General features: G+C 41.0%; 1 protein-coding gene across 9 annotated transcripts in view; it reads left to right on the forward strand.

Annotated features, from left to right (window-relative positions):
- PLCH1 (phospholipase C eta 1) overlaps positions 1 to 18,508 on the forward strand; it is a 260,884-nt gene that overhangs the window by 221,488 nt on the left and 20,888 nt on the right. For 8 of the 9 annotated variants that reach the window (XM_070466543.1, XM_070466550.1, XM_070466549.1 and 5 more), the window contains 4 exons: positions 3,197 to 3,358; positions 7,995 to 8,066; positions 11,150 to 11,241; positions 14,848 to 14,945. In XM_070466543.1, the coding sequence (XP_070322644.1) occupies positions 3,197 to 3,358; positions 7,995 to 8,066; positions 11,150 to 11,241; positions 14,848 to 14,945 (424 nt within the window). The remainder of the gene's footprint in view (positions 1 to 3,196; positions 3,359 to 7,994; positions 8,067 to 11,149; positions 11,242 to 14,847; positions 14,946 to 18,508) is intronic. The other variant, XM_070466548.1, reaches the window with a different exon arrangement.

Raw genomic sequence — 18,508 nt, forward strand, 5'->3', positions numbered from 1 at the left:
AGACTCCAACTCACACACTTCATGTGTGTTTGGACAAGTCATTGAATCTTTCTGCCTCTGTACTCTTATGAGTAAAACTGGACTAGACCTACACAGCCTTAAAGGGTCTTGCACAGCTCAAAGGAAGCATTGTCATATGACCATGATTTGTGAGCCGCAATACAACGTATAAAGTCTTAGTTGCTTTATTGGTGTCCCCAGTATTCTTTTCTCCATGTTCATGTGGTTACTAGTTCTCACTGATACTGTTTTCTCTAGGCTTTTGCTCACATTGGAATGCTATCACCCTACTCTTTGCCATATTATCAACTCCTATTCATCGTAGTGGGTTGATTGGTGGCCACCAAAAGATGTGTCTAAGTCCTACTGTCTGGTACCTATGACCATGACCTTAATTGGAAAAAGAGTCTTTGTAGATGCAACTAGGTTAAGAATCTAGAAATGAGATCATTCTGGATTAACTCAGTGAGTCTTCGATGCAGTGACAACTATCTTTTTTTGTGGGAGCAGCCACCTTTTAGTAATGTTAGGAGTGGGGGCACACCAAAGGCTATGTGAAGACAGAGGAAGAGACTAGAGTTCTGCTGCCACAGGCCGAGGAAAGCTTGGCACCACCGTAAAATGGAAAAAGCAGGGAAGGATTTTGCCCTTAGAGCCTCTGAGAGGCTGAATGTAGCCCTGACAACAGCTTGCTTTCATAGTTCTGGCCTCTGATGCTGTGAGAAAATAAACATCTCTTGACTCTAAGCTACCAGGATTGTGGTAATTTATTATAGCAGCCACAGGAACCTAATTCACTCTTCTTTTTTATTTTTTTGCATTTTTAAAAAAAGTTGTATTGGAGGATAATTGCTTTACAACGTTGTGCTGGCTTCTGCCGTATCTCATCATGAAATAGCCACAGGCACACACATCTTTTAAGACCTGGCTTGTGTCCTCTGTCCCTGGAAGTCTCTGCTGCATTCCCAAGGCTGGGGGTGGTGCCCCTCCTCCACACACCCCTGAAACCCCTTACATCTGTCACCCTACTTGCACCTGTTATGTAATTATCCACTGATGTGTCTGTCTCCTCGGTGACACTGAGAGTTCTGTGACAGTGGGATTGTGCCTTATCAATGCTTTCATCTTGCATGTAACAGCTCAGTATGTGTTTGTTTTATGCAAAATGCTCTCAGGCTCTGTCATCTTTATGAAATCCCCCGCCAGCACATTGGCCTTAATGCTCGTAGTGGGAACTGATGTGCCTGGCTTTTCACCTGTAGGTATCTTTCCTCTTTCTGCACATGCTGCCTGGTTAATATTACTTCTACAATGTGATCCAGATACTTGTCTACTTAGAGTCTCTCAGCAACTCCACATCTCTTGACTGCTGGCTTTCAGGTGTCTCACAGCCTGGCCCCAACGTACTTTTTCAGTTTTATTTCAATTTTATCCACCATTACCCTCCTTCATGGGGATTTCCCTGATAGCTCAGTTGGTAAAGAATCCACCTACAATGTGGGAGACCTGGGTCCAATCCTTGGGTTGGGAAGATCCCCTGGAGAAGGGAATGGCTACCCACTCTGGTATCCTGGCCTGGAGAATTCCATGGACTGTATAGTCCATGGGGTCTCAAAGAGTTGGACACGACTGAGCGACTGTCACTTTATACCCTCCTTCATGAACTTCTGCTCCATGAAAACAAATCCATTCCTGTGTTCATAAAACACACTTTGCTAATATAAAGTCTTTACTAAAATGATGGGTGATAGGAACGCCCATCTCTTCATCACTGTTGAAATTTTAGTTGCCATACAGAGTTCCCCGCTATCCCCCCCTTCTGTGAGGTCTTTGCTGTCACTCAGGCAGAAATGCCATGTTCTTCTCAGAACCACTGTTGTGTGGTCATTTCTGCTTTTTGCAGGCAACGGTGCAGACCAGGGTAGGTTATCTGAAGACATGCCTTTGTTAGCCTAATGGGGTCTTTGCTGATGTCAAGGGCCAGCTCTTTTCCATCTCTGCATCTCCTGCAGGGCCTGAGGGCCTCCAGTGCCTCATTCACTGGGTATATTAAAGATATTCACACATGATGTTAATACAGGGAAATTCAATAACCTCTCCTGATGTAGGCTCCCCCCCCCCCCCCCCAATTTCCCTTTGTATTTATACTGCCTTGCCCTTACAAGATTTTGTGAAAAAGAATGTATTACTGAAAAACTGCCTGTTCTGTATTTTAAGTATGATAAGCGCTTAGTAACAAATTTGCAAGCAAAAAAATGAGTCTTAAACTTTTAGTGAGGACTAGGGGAATTGTTCTGGCGGAGGAGTGTTCCTTACCTCTAACAAGTGGTTGAAGAGTTCACAGAAGAATGTTGGACCCTGGGAGAGGGGTCAGGAGCTGAGAGGCAGAGAGGTGAGCAGGGCTGGGGCCATTGGTTTCAGGTAGAACAGGGGACCAAAAAGCTGTGCTGCTCAGTGGACTTCTAGGAAATCTGGGTCCCTTGATCATCTGAAGATTGTTCAAGTGATCATCTGGACACAAGCAGATCTTTTTTATCCAAAACAGTTGAAGTTAGTTGTCATCTTAAAGTAATTACAGTGCCTAGTCACCGCCCAGGTCAGTAGTGAGTTCCCTCCAATTACACAGTTGTGCAGAGATAGGAAAGAAATTTTATCTCAGAATAATCCTTGCTTCCAGAGATTTCTACAGCACTCTTTTCCCCTCAGTGAAAGAAGTGATTTAAGTAGCATATTCTTGCTCAAATTTACCTGTGTATTAGGTTGGCCAAAATGTTTGTTCAGGTTTTTCCAGAACATCATATGGAAAAATCCAAACTAGCTTTTCAGTCAACCCAATAGATATAGAAAACTTAGTCTCCAAAAGACCCGAGTTTGAATCCTGCCTCAGTTACTTACTAGCTTTGTAACCTGGAGCAACTTCTTTAACTTCTCTAAGCATCAGATTCTATATCTCTGAAATGGAAATGATGATAACACTATAAGGTTGCTGAAAGTTGAATGCAGCCATAGTCATCATTATTTTATGGGATTGGTGGAGGGCTGGTGGGAGATGGACAAAACTGGTACAAGAAGCTTAACTCCTTACAGGTAATTGAGAGAGAAGTTACAGCAGCAATGCTGGTTTGACTGAAGGGTGTGTTCTAAGTGACTCTGTGTTTCTTAAGAGACATGATTTCCATTGCTTAATTCTTTGCAGAATAATGGGACCACTGAGCATCAGGTGGAATCTTTCATAAGGAAAAAACTGGAGTCGCTGTTAAAAGAATCTCAAATTCGAGACAAGGAAGATCCTGATAGTTTCACAGTGAGGGCTCTCCTGAAGGCCACGCATGAAGGCTTAAATGCACAGCTGAAGCAGGTATACAACTCCCTCTTGTACTTGTCTTCGGCAGGAAAAAGAAAGCACCTTATGCTTTGTTACTTGTGTTCGGCAGGAAAAAGAAAGCACCTTATGCTTTGTTTCTGATCATCTCTCTTTTGGAATGCTTCTCCAGTTTCTTCCATTTCTGCCCTTATATTGCTGGAAAAATGAAAGTCTCCTCCTGCAAAATTATGTTAGAAATAGTGAATAATAGATTAAAGTGCATGGGTGGGGTGGACCTGCTTCACTGGGATCCCTGGGACAAAGCCCTCTGTCCATGCAGTCACCCTCCCGGTGAATGCTCAGGGGAGGTTGAGGGCTCCTTCAGGCGGCCTCTGTGCCCTGTGATCACACCTCCTAAATGTGTCTCTGTCTACCTCTCTTCTCCATGGCATGTCCTCATTCAGGCCAATGTCAACTCTCACTTAGACTTCTCTTGCCCTCTTTCAATCTAACCTCCTCTCTGAAATCAGCAAGAGATTTTAAAAACACAAATCTGATCATGTCACTCCACTATTCAGAATTTTTCAGTGGCTTCCTGTTATGCTTGGGATAAATGACAGACTGCTTAACTGGGCTTTTAAGAACCCACATAATTGCATTCCCACCTACCTCTCCAGTCTCATATCTCCCCATTTCCCCTGTCACACCACCATCCACGATTGTCACACCAGCCACAATGATCTAACTGCCTTGGTCTTCCTCCCTTTCCATTTTCTCTACTTGAAACACTCCATTCCCATATCTACTCTAGCTAACTTCTACCTAGGCTTTTAAATTCCAGCATCTATGTGGTATTCTGAATGAGTCTTGCCCTGACCCCTAGATTACATTAGTTATCCCTTTTATATTGTTGATGGTAGTCTGTTGTATCTTCTTTTTAAACAAGTTTATTTGCAATTACTTGTTCAATATCTATCTTCTCAACTAGACTATATGATCTCATGAAGGCAGGAACCATGTCAGTCTTGATAACTATTATTTTTCTGACTTGTCTCGTGCCTGGGACTTGTCTAGTGCTTGGGACATAGTTGTTGAATGAATGAATGGTTTAGGCTCTGGGTGAGATTTGTATTCTGCCTTCTGATGAAGCACAAATGGGCAAGGGAGAGAGATGGTGGGTTCACTGATGCTATCATGGTAGGACATGGAGGGCATTTATTCTGGCGCAAAGGAGATCCATGTGGTCTCTAGCTTAGCTGACAGCACCTTCCCCTGCTACTGCTCCCTGTCCTCCAGGGCGCAGCCTGCCCCAGCGGAGGGAAGATCATTACCCTTGGATCTGAATGGCCGCTCAGCATTGGCGGGTATTTTCTAGACCCTACAGGAGTCCAGCCATTCAAACACCTTGCTGCTTCTCAGGTCTGTTTTGCCTCCAAACATAGAAAACCTCATTCAAAGTGGCTTAAATAATAAAGAAAGGTATTGGGTTAGGTAAGTGGCAAGTTCATTTGCAGAATGGCCTTCAAGGTGGGCTTAATTCAGAGGCTAAGCGGGGTCATCAAAGACATGTCTTTCTGTTCTAGCTACCATGTAATTAGCATCATCCCCTGTCTGGTTTCCCCTCTCCTGGTGGTTGCAGGGTGACTGCCAGCAGGCCCCTGACCTACGCATTTCTTGGTCCAGGCCCAGAGAGAGTAAGACAGTCAATGTGCCTCATCTAACAAACCAGAATTTGTACTGAGTTCTGGATGGGCAGCTTAGCTCATGTGATGACCCCTGAGCTGATCCCCGTGACCCTGTGTATATGTTCTCCCTGAAACAGTAGATCAGCGTGGATATAGGATAACATTGGCTTGCTGATGTCAGTGACCACCTATCCCTGGAACTGGTACTTCTGAAACTCCATGCTGGATGGGCAGAACGAATTGTTGGGAGACAAACAGAATGTCAATTACAGCATCACTGCCCTACAGTTTACCATACAGTTTTGCATTTTTTTAAACATTTCTGTAAACAGCTGTAAGCCTCACCCCTTCCTCCCTGGCCTCCATCCTCTATTTTCAACCACACAAATGTCTGTCAAATCACATTTGGTTTGCCCAGCTTGATTTTTGCTCCTTGTTCCTGTGGCTAATCTGGACCAATCACTTCCCCTTATGCTTTTGGAGAAGTCTTTGCTCCATTTAGATCATCTCAACTGGAAAGGCAACAGCAGGTCTTAGAGATTTTTGAAGAGACAAACAGGTTCATCTTTCTTTCATGGAAGAGATCCGAATGCTAATTTCCTCATCAAGTAAGATGGCAAGGGACTTTAGATTTCAGATATGTGGTAGGACAAAGCTCATCCTCCTTTTTCTTATTTTTTACTCTCCCTTAAATCTGGGTGACTGCAAGAATGCATTAGACTTGCATAAAGTAAATGAAGCCTGTGACTTAAACTGACTACAAAGTGTTAAGATTTTTTAACCCTGCTATTGTGTTAGTTTTTCAAATATGGTTTTGACTCAATGGGCAAGCAAAGGCAAGTTACTGTTGAGAGAAGTCCATCTGTGTCAGATACATATGCATATGTGAAGCCAAGCCTGAGAATGTGCTGTGGGGTTCAGGACAACACTCACTCCAGCTCCCTGCCCCCCCTGGATCAGTGCCCAGCAGTGCAGTAGTGTGTGCTCCTGTGCCATCTTTTTCCTGGAGATCCCTGACATAAAAGAACAATGAAATCTCATCCTTCACACTGGAAGAACTTAGTATATACAGGAAGGATGCCTACCTTGAGTCCTTGAATCCACCCCCTTTTTACATCCCAGTTTCAGTCATCTGGGTAGCCTTAATTGGTCCTTAAAAAGACTTTTTCAGCTCTCCTGAGGTCCCACTCCCTCCATTCTCTCATTTATACAACTACTACCATAATGACATTTCAGAAATGCGTGTCTGACCGTTATTTTTCTATTGTAAACCATTCAAATGCTGTTCATAGCTTGGAGGATAAAGTTCACATTGCAAGCTATAGCCCAAAAGATGATCCAACCCCAGCTCTGACTGATCAACTAATGCATGTGTATGATATAAACACACACCCCCTACTTGGTTTCCTGGAAGGTACCAAGTTTACAGCATTTGGCCTTTGTGTTCGCACTTTCCTTGGCCACAGCACCCTTCTTTTTCACATCATGTAGACAATGTCTACCTATCTCTGGCTTCAGCTTTTGTAACATGTCCCCTTAGAAGTCCTTCTTGATCCGCCTTCTCTGTCATGAGGCAGCATGCTGAACCTTCACCATTCATAGTCTTGTTCAAGTGTGTTATGATCATTTGTGTCCATCGTTAGAGTGCAAGCCCAGGGAGAAACAGGGCCTGCACCGCTCTTGCTTGCTGTCTCCCTTGTATGCACATCAAGTTCTTAGCATGATGTTTGATCCATTAATTCAATTAACGGTATGGTGTTGATGCTCAAGGAGAGGTCAAGTTGGGGAGAGATGTTTGTATATACTTCTACATAAAGAGGGAATATAGAGTAGGGGAGAGGTAGCAAGTCAGACAGGAGACTTAGAATTATACAGTTGTTTTATCATCAACTGGCTTTGCAACTTTGGGCGTGTTATCTAACTTTGCTATACTTTAGTTTTTATTATCTGCAAAAACTGGAATTTTAATTACAGTTGTCTCTAGGGATGGTTGTATATATTAGAATTAGAGGATATATGTAATATACTTGGTATAGTCCTTGGGGCATACTAGGTGCCTGTTAAATACATGACCTTATACCTCAACCTGCCTGAGACTGCCCCGCTTCATACCTGTTGCCCCAGTGTCATTACTAAATGTACCCCATTTTACTCTTCAGAGTCCTGTTTTGGACAACAGATGACATGTTCTCCTACTGAGGGATGAGCTACTAGAACTAGAAAGGAACTCAGAGGTTAACTGGTGTATTCCTCCCCCCAACTCACAGATAAGAGAACTGAGGTCAAGAGAGAGTTTTGCCAAAGCCTCTGTGACTGCTTGGTGGCACAATTGTGTCTTCTAACTTGGAGAGCAGAGTTACTTCTATACCACATCTGAACTACTTTCTTAATTCCAGGGTTTTTGAAGAGTTAATGATCAGCTTTAATAGATCTTCAAAGGCAGTCAATACATATAAACCAGCCAATACGTATAAACCCGTAAACCTGCTACCCACCCTTCTCCAGCATTTTCTGAACTGCCTCTTTCCCCAACCCAGCCTCCTGCTTCTGAACTGCATCTTTAATTAGTTTCTATAGATATATGTAGATGCTCTCCCTGACCTTTTGGTTTGGGGTGGTTTTGCTCACCCACATCTTCCCTTTTATGAGATGATCTCTGTTCAGCTGGAAGTCCTGGGAGGGCAGGGAGGGCCTATAGGTCTCCCCTTAGATCATGTGAATCACCTAATACATATTTGTAGGGATGGCAATTGGATCAGAGTCTAAACCCTTTTAGCAGGGTGGCTTTCTGTCCCCTGGAGCGGAGACCTCTAGCCTGTGAGTGTCCCCCTCTCTGAAGACAATACCTGCAGGGAAGTGGAGGGCAGAGCAGGAAGAAATGAGCAGCACTGCTTGCTGCCCACGTGGAGGCAGAAGGAGAGAGGCGCCCCATGCCCTCCCACCAGAATTGAGGAAGAAACAAAAACAAAGAAGAAAAACAATCATTTTATGCTTTATTTACTCAGCATCCAGATGCAAAGGAAAGTGGAAAGAAAGCACATGGACGATCCCTCATGACCAACTTCGGAAAGCATAAGGTAAACGAATTAAGAGTGATAAGTGTGCATAACTCAGTTAATTTAAAGAGTCTAGAAGGGAACAGGAGAATATCATCATGACCTTGGAATAATGGTAGATTCCTTAAACAGAACCCCAGAAAAGGAAAAGATTGACAGTGAAACTACTTTAAAATTTAAGAACTTCTGTTCATCAAAAGTATGAAAGAGCAAATAGCATACTGGGAAATAATATTTTCACTACACGTATCACACAAAGAACGTACATCCTGAATATATTTTTAAAAATCTCTACAAATCAATAGAAAGCACCCTAATTTTTAAAAAATGAGCAGAAGACTTAACTGTGCTTCACAAGAGAAGATATCCAAGTGACTGATATGGAAAAGGTGCTCCCCTGATCAGTCCTGGGAAATGTAAATTAGAATGATGTTGAGATTCTGCATACATCCTCCACAATAACACCCTCACAGTATCTACTCAACTGCTCTATGAACCATGAGCGGCTTATCAGCTCTATTGTGAGGTGTGTGTCATGAGACTGAAGCAATGATATTTATAGGGGCCTTATTTGTAATAGTACAAATAGGAAACAGTTCAAATGTCTATGAACAATAGAATGAATAAAAATGATGGTGTATTTGTGTAAGAGAATATCAGCAATGAGAATGACAAAACTACAACTACATGCAATAGTGTGATCTTTGTAAATAAGACATTGAGCAAAAGAAGCCAGAGCCAGAAGAGTGTGTATACTTTGAGTCCATTTATGTGAACATCAAAAATTGGCAAAAAAAACCCAAACAACTGTGGGGTTAAAGTCAGGATAGTAGTTACTTCTGGGGAGAAGGTGATGACCAAATGGGAGAATCTGAAGACTTTGGGGCAGATAACATTCCATTTCCTCATTTGGGTGGTTTCACGTGTGGAAAGCCATCATGCTGTATACTTACGGTTCTTCTACTTTTCTAAGTATATGTGATATGTCAATAAAAAGGTAAAACATGTTAAATAAGAAATCAGTTATTAAGTGATGAACTTTATGCGTGAGGTTTCCCGAGGCCATTTCTTGTACTTTAAAGAACGTTGTATCTAGAATTTCCTGCCCATCAGTAGGATAATTTATTAAAAGTTTGGATGAAATAGTCATAATATACTGAAATCAATAAAAATGTTCTCCCATATAGACTGCTTAAGTAAATTATGATTCATTCACACAGTGGACAATTATGCAGCCATTGAGACAATTATGCAGCTCTCTAAAGAGCTCAACATGCAAAACCTTAAAAAAGGTGAAAACTGATTATATGGTATGCTAATGATGGTGTGTCAAAACTTTATATAAAGAAAATATATCATCGTTTCTCCAAATACATCATTGATGATTATTACTTATTTCTGCTTTTTGCATTTTATATTTTAAGATGAACCTGAGAAATAGATTTATTAATTTTGTAACTCTTCAAATTACTAACTATATATGGAATTGAAGAATATTTCATTTCTTGATTACAACTACTCATTTAAATTAAAATTATTTTCCAAAGTAAAGCTTTTAGGGATTACTTCAGCTGCTACAGAATTGGACTTTATTATGCCTTAAGTCATAAGAATGAATGTCCTCAAGACTTTATAGATTACTTTTTTTAAAAGTTAAGGGTATTTTAACCTGAAAGTTTATACAAAGTTTATACAACTTTCCATGCCATCTTATTTAATCATCACAAAAATAATAATCCTTTAAGATAGGTGTTATTTTTCTGCCCTTTAGAAAAATACAATAGGAAACTTGAGAGATTAACTGATTTATCAGTATGGTGAGAGGCCAGTCTGAAACATGAGCTCATCAGATGCTTGGACTCTGTACACTGTGGTCCTCAAGGCATAGCCAAGACCTAATAAGGTTCCAGACTAAATTGGTGCCCTGCTGTCAGTGCAGTAGATTGGACTGCATTTATGCCAGTAGCGTAGCTTGCTTTTTTTGTTGATTGTGAATGAGAAAATCTGGAAGGCAATTTAGTTCCATAGTAATGTGGGGATGGAGTCCCTTCCCTTTTCTAAGACATGTTCCCTGGATGTCCAGGGTACTTGTCTAGAAGTTTTACCTTTGTTTGCAGAAGCTGAGTTTTTGGTGACATGGTTTTCTACAGTTACTAGAGCCCCTCCCCATTATTTGTGTTGCTGAGATATGTGTTGCCAAATATTGGGTTTATTTCCAGTGTTGTGGGGATGAAACTGCATCATTGCTAAGAGGTTTTGTGTCTAACAGCTAATCTGTCCAAAGACATCAAGTTAGTCCTACAGTCTTTCAGCCTGAATCCCATAGGTAATAATCTTCATTCTGCTCTAGAAATTAAAATGGGTCAAAATCTCAAAAGAACAGTTTGACTTAGATGAGTTTTTGAGTCCATACTGAACAAAAGCAGGAATGATAGTTATTCATTTTAAAAATTACTGTTTGTTTTTTTTTTTTTAATGAAATCTGCCTTTCATGAGTAATTCAAAAGGAACATGAGCTTTCTGTATGAGGATACTTTATCCCTTATAAGCATTTAAATAAATATTACAACTTGACCCTACCCCTCATAGGAACTTTTAATGCATGACTAACAGTCTAAGACCTACATTTTATGTGCCTTAGAAGTCAGTTTCACAGCATGAAACCCTCAGTTTTGCCTTGATTATTTTAAGATAATTTTGGCCAAGACACTCTTTTCATTGGGCTTCCCAGGTGGGTGAGTGGTAAAGAAACTGCCTGCCAATGCAGGAGCCATAGGAGATGCAGATTTTATCTCTGGATTGGGAAGATCCCCTGGAGTAGGAAATGGCCACCACTCTGGTTTTCTTGCCTGGGAAATCCCGTGGACAGAGGAGCCTGGCAGACTACAGACCATAGGGTCCCAAATGAGACAGACATGGCTTAGTGCCTAAACAACAAATGCCTGTTACTAAGGCAAGCTGAAATATTTGGTCAATTATTTTTCTCCAGGTTACTGTCCTTGTGTGTCTGCGTGTATCTTAAAGTTCATTTCATTCTCTGTATATTGTAGACGAACCTGATGCAATGAATTTATGTTAAGTTTTCTCTGATTTTTTTCTGGCAGAAAACCACAAAATCACGGTCTAAACCTTATAGTACTGATGATGAGGAGGACTTACAGCAGAATCCTGGCAAGGAGACTGGCCAGCTATACCGGTAAGAAAGCTCCCCGTGTTTCTTACTCAGGCTCCCAGGACCTCTCTATCCCCATCAGCTTGGGTGTCTAGAAAATCAGGTCACAAGGTAAAGAGCTCAGTGCAGTGGGACATGTGATCAGGATATGAGATGATAATATATGTAGGGGACTTTTACTGCCTGGTGCAAAGTGGGCTCTTAATAAATGCTGGCTGTACCAGCTGCCAGGTAGAAGGTATCTTCAGAGAAGAGAGAAGGACCACATGAGCTAGCACAGAGGAGTTTTACAGGAGACTGAAGTAGAAGACAGATGATAAACACATGTGGAGAGCCGGGGATCTGAAATCAGTCAGACTTCAGACTCTTGCTCCTCCAACTTTAACATGGGACTAGATAGGCTCCTCGTTTGTATCTATTTCATAGGGTCATTGTGAGGATTAAAGGAACTCAACTGTTTAGCCTGATGAGCCCTACACTAATTAACTAAGTGCTCATAAATACCAGCTGCTGCTTTATTATTTGTTGCTGTTGAGTCACTAAGTCTTGTCTGACTCGTGACCCCCTGGACTGTAGCCCACCAGGCTCCTCTGTCCATGGGGTGCTCCAGGCAAAAATACTGGGCTGGGCTGCCATTTCCTCCTCCAGGGGATTTTCCTGACCCAGGGATCAAACCCATGTCTCCTGCATTGGCAGGCGGATTCTTTACCACTGCACCACCAGGGAGGCCTGCTTTATAATTGCCAGTAGAATTTGGGATGAGTAAAATGACCATAATTTTAGAACCCAAACTGTGATACATGATTTGATACAGGATTTTCTGGAAGATTATATATACAGTAAGTCTCACAAAGGAATATAAATTATATCCTTCATAGACAGATATACAAACGTGCCCATACACACACCTGTGGCCTTATTGAAAGACTAAAACAAAATTGGAAGCATAGAGGTCCTGTAGGAATGAATCACTTAGTGTTGAATTAAATTTTATATTTGAGCCTCACTTCAACAGAATGTCCATATATAAGAGAGTAGCTAGTTAGTAAGGGCAGAGGAGATGTGTATGGTCCTTACCCTCAGGGTACAGAAAATTTAATGTGTATAAATAGTTACACTAAAGGATATGAGAGAACAGAATCACTTTCCAGGAGGCCTCTTCTGTGAATTTCTCAAATATAAGTTTGACAAAGGCTTGACTCTGAATCAACTTCCAACTCAGGGATCAAGCCCACATCTCTTTCTTATGTCTCCTATTTTGGCAAGTGGGTTCTTTACTGCTAGTGACACCTGGGAAGCCCAATAGTCAGGGAAGCTATCACACAAAGTCATGTTCCATGCTTCACTTAAATCAGTTAGAAATTTGCCCATAAAAGCTATCAAGGCCCAAGCATCTATGATTGTAGCCTTTTGAGACTTCAACAAACTAACTCAATTTTTAGATAAGGATTAAAAAAAGCAAATTGTATGTAGAGATTCTCTGTAATATGCAGTGTCTTAGGGGCTTTATTTATCATTTCTATTATAATCATTTCCTTTCACAAAACCAGATTTTTCACCTATGGCTACAGAGTTTCCTAATTACATGGTAAAGGAGGAACATGGACTCTTTCTTCCCATTGGTTTTTATTCCTGTTTGTGTTCATGTCTTCTTTCTCAAATGAGTTAATGACACATTTTGACCTTAATTCTTTTGTTGAATGTTTATAAATATCATTATGATAAGAATTTTTGTCTGATTTGTTCACTATTTTATCTCCATTAGGTGCTCAGTAAATATTGACAGAGTGAATAAATCTATATCATCACTATCTAATTCCAGAACATTTTCGCCACACCAAAAAGAAACTCTACCATTAAGAGAGATTTCCCACCCCTCTCTCCCCCAGCCCCTGATACCAACTAATCTACTTCTTTTTTGTTTTTTGGCTGCACCCTGTGGCAGTGGGGATCTTAGTTCCAAGATCAGGGATCAAACTTGTGCCTCCTATATTGGGAGTGTAGAGTCTTAACCACTGGACCACCGGGAAAGTCTCCCAACTAATCTGCTTTTTGTCTCTATAGATTTGCCTTTTCAGAACATTACCTATAAATGGAATCCTACCATATTTGGCCCATTTTTGTCTGACTTCTCTCACTTAGTATAATATTTCCAAGATTCATCCATGTTGTAGAATGTATCAGTACTTCATCATTTTTATTGTTGAATAATATTCCATTGTATGAATATATGCACTTTGTTCATTAGCTGAAGGATATTTAGGTTGCTTTTACATTTTGGCTTTTATAGATAATACTGCTATGAACATTCATTTCTAAGTTTTTCTGTAAATATAGGTTTTAATTTCTCTTGGGTATATAGTTAAAAGTGGACCTGCTGAGTCACATGGTATCTTTCATTTTTTGAACTGCCAAACTATATTGGCAAAGCAATTGAGCCATTTAAAGTTCTCCAGTAGGGTGTGAACATTCCAATTTCTCCTCATTCTTGCCAACACACATTATTACCTGCCCTTTTGGTTATAGCCAACCTAGTAGACATGAAGTGGTATCTCATTTTAGTTTGGTTTGCATTTCCTCAATGACTAATGAGCTTCTTGTCATGTTCTTATTGGACATTTGTGTATCTTTGGTGAGGACTGAAGTTTTTAATGATCATATGTTTTCTGGGAGGAGAAAAGTGCTTCTGTGAAGGGAATGTGGTAATCTGTGGAGAATTTTACTGAGGCAAAGAGCAAGTGGTAGAATTTGTAAAGTTGTGGAGGAAAAGAAATTCTAGGAGTGGTTTATAGGATATATACTGTATAGTTATATAGAGAGAGTAAGTGATGTTTGTCTTAAAAAAGTTGAAGAATATATTAATAGAAAAAGCATAAAGAAGAAAATAAAAATCATTATAAATATATCTCTAGAAGATAATGACTATGGAAAGTCTGGTGTATTTCTTGTTAGATGTATTATTGTTCAGTCACTAAGTCATGTCTGAGTCTTTGTGACCCCATGGACTGCCATACACCAGGCTTTCCTGTCCTTCACTATCTCCTGGAGTTTGTTCAAACTCGTTCATTGAGTTGGTGATGCCATCCAAGCATTTCATCCTCTGTTGCCCCCTTTTCCTCCTGCCGTTAATCTTTCCCAGCAACAGGGTCTTTTCCAATTAGTCAGCTTTTTGCATCAGGTGGCCAGAGTACTGGGGCTTCAGCTTTAGCATCAGTCTTTCCAATGCATATTCAGGGTTCATTTCCTTTAGGATTGACTGGTTTGATCTCCTTGCAGTCCAAGGGACTCTTAGATGTATAATTTGCTTCTTAGTCTAGGCTGGTTCTCCTTCTGCCAAAGTAGGGTGATTCCCTGGTACACTCTGGTATTGCTCCACAGTTGGGTAATGGTAGGAATCCAACCCTTCACAACAGAACTCATAAATTCAGGAGAAGAGACTGTGGATGAAATCTGGCTGAACGGTGAACAACGCCACATGAGTGGAGTGTTGTGGTGGAGACAGTGCTGAACTAAAAATCACATTTGGATTCTAATCCTGGCTCCATCAGAGCAGGGAGGGAAGGTGGAGTAACCAAAAGCCCACACCTCTTCCAGCTCTAAAACGTCATGAGTCCTGGGTGTGTTTTACAGGTTGGGCCGCCGAAGGAAAACCATGAAGCTGTGTCGAGAGCTCTCTGATCTGGTTGTGTACACAAACTCTGTGGCCGCCCAGGACATTGTGGATGATGGTAAGGCTTGAGTGTTTTCACTTCTGGATAAACACTCCTGACCTTTCTTTATCAATTGTTAAACTTTTGTTAATCGAATCATCAGCACACATTTCTGGAACTGCATAGAATCCAACTTGAGTGTCAGGAAACTGATTGCTGAAACAATACTTAGCTCACTGGGAGCGCTCTATTGATCACTTTGTTTGCCTAACTGGCTAGAGGTCAGAGACGTTTCCCGCAGGGCAGAGGAGGACTTTGTTATTAAAAAGGCAGATGGATTAGAGCAAGCTCTTCCCTGTGTTTAAACTATGGAGACTTGACCTAGTTTGATGGTCAGATCACAGATGGCCATTCCAAGTGTGAATGACTAGAAGAAAGAGGAAATTAATTGGCGAAAATAACATCCTGAAACACCCCAAATTTTCTCACTGAGAGTTTTGACCTTGATGAAAATAATTTAACCCACAGATTGCAGTTTAACAAAAAGAGCAGAAATTTCAGAAGCCTTGGCTCTTTCACAGTTTTTTACCCATCAATTGCCATATGTGGAGCTGAGAAATCCTAATCACAACTCTTCTTAGCCTGACTTCTTGCTGGCTGCACTTTCTCCTTAGCCTTTTCTCTTCTCACTGGTGTTTTGTCCAGTTATTGAGTGCTTATGAAAATAGGCTATGGTCATGTGGGTTTTCAGTATAATTGTAGTTTCAGTGGAAGTGAAAATTACATCAGAGTCTCCCATTTTTTTATGTACCAGTGATGCGAAAACAACACTGTGCTGAGTCTTGTGACCTCACAACCTCCAGGATTTTTCCTCAGATCTTTCTTATTTCTTCCCCTATTCTACAAGTGTATACTTTTTTATCTGCAGATTTTCTTCCCTTTGGTGTTGAATCCTTCTTCAGATGATGACAATTAAAAAAAATTTGAACTTCGTGTGTGAGAATATGAGAACCTGTAGAAAGTGAACATCACATCTTTTTTCCAGATTATTTTCCATTATAAGTTATTATAAGATGTTGAATTTAGTCCCTTGTGCTACACAGTAGGACCTTGTTGTTTATTTTATGTATTTTGTTCTTGTTTTTGTTCAGTTTCTTAGTCCTGTCTGACTCTGTGACCCCATGGACTGCAGCACCGCAGGCTTCCCTGTCCTTCACCATCTCCTGGAACCTGCTCAAACTCATGTCCATCGAGTTGGTGATGCCATCCAACCATCTTGTCCTCTGTTGTCTCCTTCTCCTCCTGCCTTCAATGTTTCCCAGCCTCAGGGTCTTTTCTGATGAGTCAGCTCTTTGCATCAGGTGGCCAAAGTATTGAACCTTCAGCATCAGTCCTTCCATTGAATATTCAGGACTGATTTCTTTTAGGATTGACTGGTTTGATCTCCTTGCAGTCTAAGGGACTCTCAAGAGTCTTCTCCATCACCACAGTTCAAAAGCATCAATTCTTTGGTTTTCAGCCTTCTTTATGGCCCAGCTCTCACATCCATACATGACTACTGGAAAAACCATAGCTTTGACTATGCGGATCTTTGTTGGCAAAGTGATGTTTCTGCTTTTTAATGTGCTGTCTAGGTTGGTCACAGCTTTTCTTCCAAGGTACTTCCCTGCTGGCTCAGACGGTAAGGAATCTGCCTGCAATGCAGGAGACCTGGGTTTGATCCCTGGGTTGGGAAAATCCCCTGGAGGAGGGCATGGCAACCCACTCTAGCACTCTTGCCTGGAAAATTCCAGGGACAGAGGAGCCTAGTGGGCTACAGTCCATGAGGGTCACAAAGAGTCAGACATGACTGAGTGACTAACACTTTCACTTTCTTCCAAGGAGCAAGCGTTTTTTAATTTCATGGTTGCAGTTACCATCTGCAGTGATTTTGGAGCCCAAGAAAATAAATTCTGTCACTGTTTTCATTAATGGCTGTATATATTAATCCCAAACTCCTAATTTATCCCTCCTCTTTCCTCTTTTGTAACCATAGGTTTGTTTTCTGTGTTTGTGAGTCTATTTCTATGGTGTAAATGAGTTCATTTGTGTCATACTTTAGATCCCACTTGTAAATTATATCACGTAGTATTTGTCTTTCTTTTTCTGACTTACTTTACTTAATATGATAATCTTTAGGTTCATCCATATTGCTGGAATGGTATTATTTTGTTCTCTTTTATGGCTGAGTTTTCTCAGCCATATCTTCTTTATCCATTCATCTGTGGATGGACATTTAAGTTGCTCCCATGTCTTAGCTATTGTAAATAGTGCTGCTATGAGCATCACGATGCATGTATCTTTTTGAGTTAGAGTTTTTGTGTTTTCTGGATATATGCCCAGGAGTGGGATTGCTGGATCATATGGTAGCTCTATTTTTAGCTTTTTAAGGAACCTCCACACTTTTTAACATAGTGGCTGCTACAATTTGCATTCCCAGCGATAGTGTGGTGGTGGTGGTGGTGCTTTAGTCGCCAAGTCGTGTCCGACTGTTGTGACCCCGTGGACTGTAGCCCGCCAGGCTCCTCTGTCCGTGGGATTCTCCAGGCAAGAATACTGGAGTGGGCTGCCATCTCCTTCTTCAGGGGATCTTCCCGACCCAGAAATCGAACCCTGGTCTCCTGCATTGCAGGCAGATTTTTTTTACCGACTGAGCTACAAGGGAAGCCAATAACTGCCTACAGCTAGAAAATAAACTTGGGAAGTATTTTAATGGAGTTAGAGGTATATTTGGTTCATAGAAATATAATTTCTACTGCATGCCTCAGGAAATCATAATCCCGTTAGCTAACATCACCTATTTTTGTCGTGTGTGTGTGTGTGTGTGTGTGTGTGTGTGTGTACACCACAAAGTAAGTAATAGATAATGAATGCATGGCTTCTCCTAATGGAAAACAATTCAGCTCTATTAATATACTAATTGACATGTGCCTAATTAGCAAGGTCATCTTATTGATGATGTGGTGTGCCTAATTTATGTAGAGAGAGGAAAGAGTGGTACTAATTTTAGTGCTGTTACATCTGAAGGTGGTTTGTCAAAAAGACTATATTTTCTCTTACTATGTTGAAAGTATTCCTCATCAACTCCTACAAGTATGATCATTTTTAGTATGCTTGAGATATGTAACCTCTGCTAAAAAGTTATGTCAATAAGATATATACAATAAGGAGTCTGTATGCAGGAAATCATCAAATTAAACACTGAAATTCTCTAATTTCTTTGCTTCTCACTTGTATTTATGACTGTTTCAAGTTCCAACTCTAGAATGTAGTTGCTAGTCAATTTGGCCAGTATTTAATATCTAAGACGTACAACTCTGAGGACCACAGGGGCCCTGGGAGACTGTGCACAAATCAATTTGTACAGTCTGGATATAGTTCAGGTCCAATAAAACAGTAATTCAACTCTGGTTCGTGGGCCATGTCCTTCAGTCTGGGTTCAGAGTACACACTGGAATGAACATAATACTCTGGGTAAGTTTAGGTCTTTATCTAGGCTGGCCTCTTCCAACAGGTCCAGATGAGACTGGGTGGTCATTTTGGGGATGAGGTATGGATACTTAGTGAAGGAGTGGGAGTGGTGGGGCATTCTAGATGTATGG

The sequence above is a fragment of the Odocoileus virginianus genome, chromosome 4 (assembly GCF_023699985.2).
Source record: "Odocoileus virginianus isolate 20LAN1187 ecotype Illinois chromosome 4, Ovbor_1.2, whole genome shotgun sequence".
Taxonomy (NCBI): Eukaryota; Metazoa; Chordata; class Mammalia; order Artiodactyla; family Cervidae; genus Odocoileus; species Odocoileus virginianus.